The following is a 5,664-nucleotide window of genomic DNA, read 5'->3' as shown; positions in this document are numbered from 1 at the left end:
GAGTATATACTGTTCTATTTTTTTTTTGCTCAATCTTTGGGCTGAACGAAAAAAAACAGAACAGATTCCTACATTTGGTTGAGGAATGCCCTGCTGTTTCTATTGTGGCCGCCGGCCTCTGTCAGAATAACTGAATAGAGCCTGCAGCTGTTCGGCAAGAATTTTCCGACCTGCTCCTTCAATTAGCTGATCAATGGATGCCAGGTGAAAGGGTGGTGACAGCGACACCCACGCAGCGAATTTCTGCCATTTCATCAAGAACCATCCGTAAATCTCTGCGTGTGTATAGTCTGCTTAGGTCATGTCCCACCATGGCAGGTATTTTCTTCCCTCCCAGCTGAACAGAGCAGCAGGAAATAGAAGGAAAGGTTAGTATGTACTGTTGGGAAGGGGGCATCAAAGCTAACCTGGGCTTTAAAACCCCCACGGCGGCTTTTCTTGTACTTGCCTTATCCTTGTCCAGCGAATTACATTTGGTGGAAATCCATTTAACTCTACTATATCCCTTCCTTCCACCTAGGCCAGGCATAATCAGAAAGCCAAGTCTTACAGAATAGAATCCCTTTAATGAATATGTTTGTAACATGGAAGACAGAAAATGTAAACATTTTATTTGGCAGTTTTCAGGTGAATAAATAATAAATGGAAAAAGTAACATTATTCATAGATCTCTCTTCCGATGGACAAATGCGATATGCACAAATATGTACAAACTGTTAATGCAAAGACCAGTCAACTATCAAGGTTTTCGGTTTTTTTTTTTTTTTTTTAGAAAAAGTACAACTCTTAAAATCACTATACATGACGAATTAATGAACGAGAAACAAGCAATGCTCCTGGTCTGGAACTCCCAGCTTCTAAAGCCGGTCATCCAGATGTTTGTCAAAAGATAGCGTTATCATGCATTTAGTTCATACCATCCTTAAGTCTCTTGTGTCACTGGAAACGGAAGGTCATGCGCTCAAGTCGATGATTACATGTTCGTATATTTGTGTGGCTCCCTTAAAACTTGAAGCAAACAGGAAATCGTGTTTGTCTATGGACACATGCGTGAAGGACCTTGGGGCTTGGATATTCAGCTCTTGGAATTTGGAAAACTTCCCTTTCTCTGCATCCCAGTGGAAGACTTGGGTGAAGGAATAATCACTGCCCAAAATAGCATATTTATGGTCGCCAATTTGTAAAGGCTGGAAAACCATAGATCCACGCGAGGGCATCCTTTGGATGTCAGTAATCACAGATCCCCCTTCCCATTTGATAACCCTTGAATCTCCAATGAACCTTGTAAGACAAAGGTAGACATCATCCTTTGTGGAAAAGTGTTTGACGGCATAGACGTCCTCTGTATCTGGAATTTCGGCGTGCTTTGAGAAGTTGTTGTACTTCTTGTTCCACTGGTAAATAATTGGACGCTGGGAGCTACTAGACAGGATCAGATGGGGCTTGTTGGCAATCTCAACATACTCCACATCAGTGTCTCTATACCACATGTGTACAGATTGGTGGGAATAAAATCCATTGCCATTCCATTTGTAGATGGTTGTACAACCAGCCTTTGAGCTATCTGCAACCACAAAATACCAGTTGTCATCTATCCTGAATGTCTCAATATCATTGGGTTTCCGAATCTTGATGACCTCAATGTCTTGGATCTTGATAAATTTGTTGGCGAAGATGTCTCTTTTGTAAATGTGAGAGCCCCCAAACAGCTGGGCTACTATGACGTAGAGCTGCTTCTCAATCACTATGGGCTTGCAGACCACTGTTGAAGTGCCTAGTGTAAAACAAAGAACGTCAACTACCACAGATCAGATGTACTCAAACATTTTAACCCAGGTTTTACAGCTGTGTCATAACCACCTAACAACCAATTACTTTTATATGCCGCAAATTATAGTCTTTATAATATTATAAACCCCCCCCACACTTCGTATGATTTGTGACTGATATTTACTTGAAAATGCCTCAAAATAAATTTTTCTTTTAGTAAAAATGTTGCTTCATGCACTTCCACTCCTGTGCTCTATGCTTGCAGAGCTGAGTAACAGTCACAAGCCTCAGCAGAAGCTTCTCCACACAGACTTGTATTGCAGAGGAAGAGAGAAGGCGTGTAAGACCAGTTCTGCTGCTGCGTGCACTTGGTCTGCCTCTGGTGCCTATTAGACTGCACAGTTATATTTAAAAACATTGCACATCTACTGTAACAGGAATGTATACAATTTGAGGTTATTAGTAGGGATGGTTTTTCGGTATCGAGTACTGATAATTCTTTTTTTGCACCTGCCAATACCAAATACCCATACCGGAAGTCCCATGAAGAAAGCCAGGCGGCATGCAATGACTTGCCGCCCTGCTTCCTGATTAGCTGAGAAGCTGTCTCCATGCTTCCTTGTCACCAGGTGATGAGGACGCATGGAGGAAGCATGGAAGCTGGCTTTATGGCCAATCAGGAAGCCGGGGGGTGGGTAATGACTCGCTGCCCGACTTCCTGATTGGCCAGCTTCCCGACCAATCAAGAAGCTGGGCGGCGAGTCATTACATGCTGCCCGGCTTCCTGATTGGCCACTAGGTGACGAGGAAGCATGGAGCCAGCTTTCTGGCCAATCAGGATGCCAGGGGGCGGGTAACAACTTGCCGTCCGGCTTCCTGATTTTCTGGAAGGGATCAAATTGATGATTTTTTTCAACCATCATGTCAAAAAAAAAAAAAAAAATCAAAGGAGCAGGATGGAACTTTTTTCTCAAACAAAATTCTAACAATGTGGTTTTCGTTCGGGAAACTGCATTTATCTAAAAAATTGAATGTTAAAATCGAACAAAATGTCGAACAGCATTTGTCAGGTCTCTGATGGCATCTTTGAATGTTCTGAGCAGATTTTTTGTATGAACATTCATATGAAAATGTATGGCCAGTGTGGAGTAGAACTGAAGCCAATACTTTTTTTTGGCTAGAGTAAAGAAAGTCACAGCAAATCCCTCCAAATTGAGGAAAATCCCTGGTCAGCAGGGTCACCAAAACTAGTCACCTCACTTAACGTTTTCCCATATATATTTCACGTATATATTTCCTATATATTCCTGTTCTGCTGACAACCCAACAGTTGGGATTTTCTTTCACTTTAGGTGATAACGGTCACCAGGACAAATATGGAGGTTGAATGTCCCTAATGGGGACACAGACAGCAGTATAAACCTGACAGGTGTTCTAATCCCTCTCCACTCTATCCAAAACTTTAAAAAAAAAAAAAGGTTTGGCTTCAGATGCACTATAACTGTGTTCGACAAGTCATATGCAGTGTAATCTGATCACTAAGGTCTTCAAAGCTCTCACCGGTGATGTTGTCATAGTTTCTGAAAGTCATTTCAACATGGTCCCATTCCAAGAAAACACATTTCCCCGTGAAGGGTTGAGCGATGACAACATACTCGTCATTCATATAGGTGAAGGTGTCCACAGACAGAGACTGATAGGGCAGAGATTTGTACATTGCAAATTCTGTAGGAAAAGAAAAATAAGGATTACTTTATTGGAAACAAGTTATTAAAAACAATCCTTAAAGTGACACTAAACTCAGGAGTTAAATCTTAAAAATGCATTCAAGTACATTAACTTTTACCAAAAATGTATCTTATTTGTGTATCACTCGGCTGTAGATGCTCAAATCATCTCTGAATTGGTGCTGACACTGTCCTTCCTTCTGGAGGGTGGCTACTTTTGTTCCCCATGGTCCCTGTGTGTGTTGTAAAGTAGCCACCGCTCCAAGATCGCTCCTGTGATGGACTACAACCTCAATACAAATTAGTAAACTAAACATGAGACTGTAGTCCATCATGGGAGTGTAGGGGAGTGGTGCAATGCATCACTACTATGCATCATTTAACATTTAATTCGTTATGATTAAACATGACATGCTGCATATTCTAAGCAATGCACCGCAATACACTTCAGTGCAGCGTACTGTGAATAGAGCACAGAAAAAAACAATTGTTATCTATGTGCCCTTGCATCAAGTCAAGCATCTATGCAGATCAACACAGCTCAATGAACATAGTTCTGCTCCATATTCTTATCGCAACTGTTAAAAAAAAGAAACAAAAAAAGCAAGAAATTCTATATTCCAACCAAAGAGCATTTGCTTGGGGCCTGAAGGAGTTTTTTTTTTTTGTTGAGACCCTTAGGGGGGAAGCATGGTTGCAATGCTAATGGGAGATTTATGGTGGTTGTTTTAAGAAGAAGTTATGAATATTTTTCTTTTCTGTTTTTGATTGAATTTCCTCCTGGGAGAGCCTCTTAACAGGATGCTTACATGTTTTTATGTTTATATTGTTATATATATAGAAATAATCAAGATATATTATACAAACCATATAGAACATACTTCATCATTTATATTCAAATGAGCTTCCTTTGGCCTTTCATCATTTACGAAGATCTGCTTTACATTACATTCAGCTTTGGGTACCCACTGCTGCTTTAAATCACCAACATCCCAGATCTGTCAGAGGTTCCCATGCTTCTATAAAGGGGTCATTCTTGTAGACAGACAACTTGATTATGGGAATACTCTATTTTGGTGTGCTATGCGATCAGAGCTGTGAAGATTGGATACAGGACCTGTGTGGATTTGGTGCCAAGGCTCTAGACCAGGGGTAGGAAACATCGGGGCTCCAGCTGTGATTTAACTATAAACCCCATTAGGTATTACAAGACGGACAGCCACAGGCATGACTCCCAGGGGCAGATGCATGATGGGATTTGTAGTGTTACCAAAGCTGGAGTGCCGAGGTTGCTGTGGTAAAACTACAAATCCCATCATGCATCTGTCTCTAGGAGTCATGCCGGTGGTTGTGAACATTTTGCCATGTCTCATGGGATTTGTAGTTCCACAAGAGCTGGTGGGCTGGAGTTTGCCCACCCCTGCTCTAGACACAGGAAAAGGTGAGTATGCTGAAGAAAGGGTTAGTGCTAAGGCTTAGATCAGGTGAGATCAATAACATATGTAACGGACCAAATGAAGCAAATAAAGGAAGTTAATTGTTAAAGTTTACATAATTTATAGGTTCAGGCATTGGATGTATTGCGTGTTAGGCATATTTTGCAGGTAAAGGACACGTTATATTTGGAGCTGAAAGCACTATGCTGAAGAGCCTGGCAATGAAAACCTGACAAAATATTTATTCTACACTGATCGCGGGCCAGGGTTTTGTCTCCTATACATAGTCTATGCCCTGGTATCCCATCTATCAGACTCCCATTGTCCTGAGACCACTAAATTGATGTGTTTTATACAAAGTAGTCCAAGACACTTGTGGGCTTCTAGCACCTCTATGTAATGGGAAAGACTGAGAAAGTAGATTGTCATATAGTAAAGCTGTCAGCCAGTGTAAAGAAAGTAACACTTGACTTCCCTGTCTTAAAGTGTAACTATACCACCTATCCTTTACAGCCATGGTGCTGCACATGTGATTAGCCATGGCACCAGCCATTGGAGGGCTTGAAAGTACGGTTGAGAGCAGAAATAAACACATGGGCATGGGTTGTCACTGGAGGAATACCATGAAAGTAACTGTTGTGGGAGAAAGGTAAATTTGGTGGGTGGTGATTTCCACTTTGAGGTTATGCCTTGCTTACCCCCCCCCCCCCCCCCCCCCCCCCCCCCGCCCA

General features: G+C 41.7%; 1 protein-coding gene across 2 annotated transcripts in view; it reads right to left on the bottom strand.

The window, feature by feature from the left end:
• Positions 1-770: 770 nt before the first annotated feature.
• Positions 771-5,664, bottom strand: part of LGI1 (leucine rich glioma inactivated 1) — a 45,338-nt gene continuing 40,444 nt past the window's right edge. For both annotated transcript variants that reach the window (XM_018558713.1, XM_018558714.1), the window contains 2 exons: positions 3,331-3,495; positions 771-1,774 (listed from right to left, as the gene is read on the bottom strand). In XM_018558713.1, the coding sequence (XP_018414215.1) occupies positions 954-1,774; positions 3,331-3,495 (986 nt within the window). In that variant the 3' untranslated portion in view covers positions 771-953. The remainder of the gene's footprint in view (positions 1,775-3,330; positions 3,496-5,664) is intronic.

Source organism: Nanorana parkeri, unplaced genomic scaffold, assembly GCF_000935625.1.
Source record: "Nanorana parkeri isolate BGI_ZX_2015 unplaced genomic scaffold, ASM93562v1 scaffold353, whole genome shotgun sequence".
Classification (NCBI taxonomy): domain Eukaryota; kingdom Metazoa; phylum Chordata; class Amphibia; order Anura; family Dicroglossidae; genus Nanorana; species Nanorana parkeri.
The sequence above is the reverse complement of the archived record's forward strand: the minus strand, read 5'-3'. Positions and strand labels throughout refer to the sequence as shown.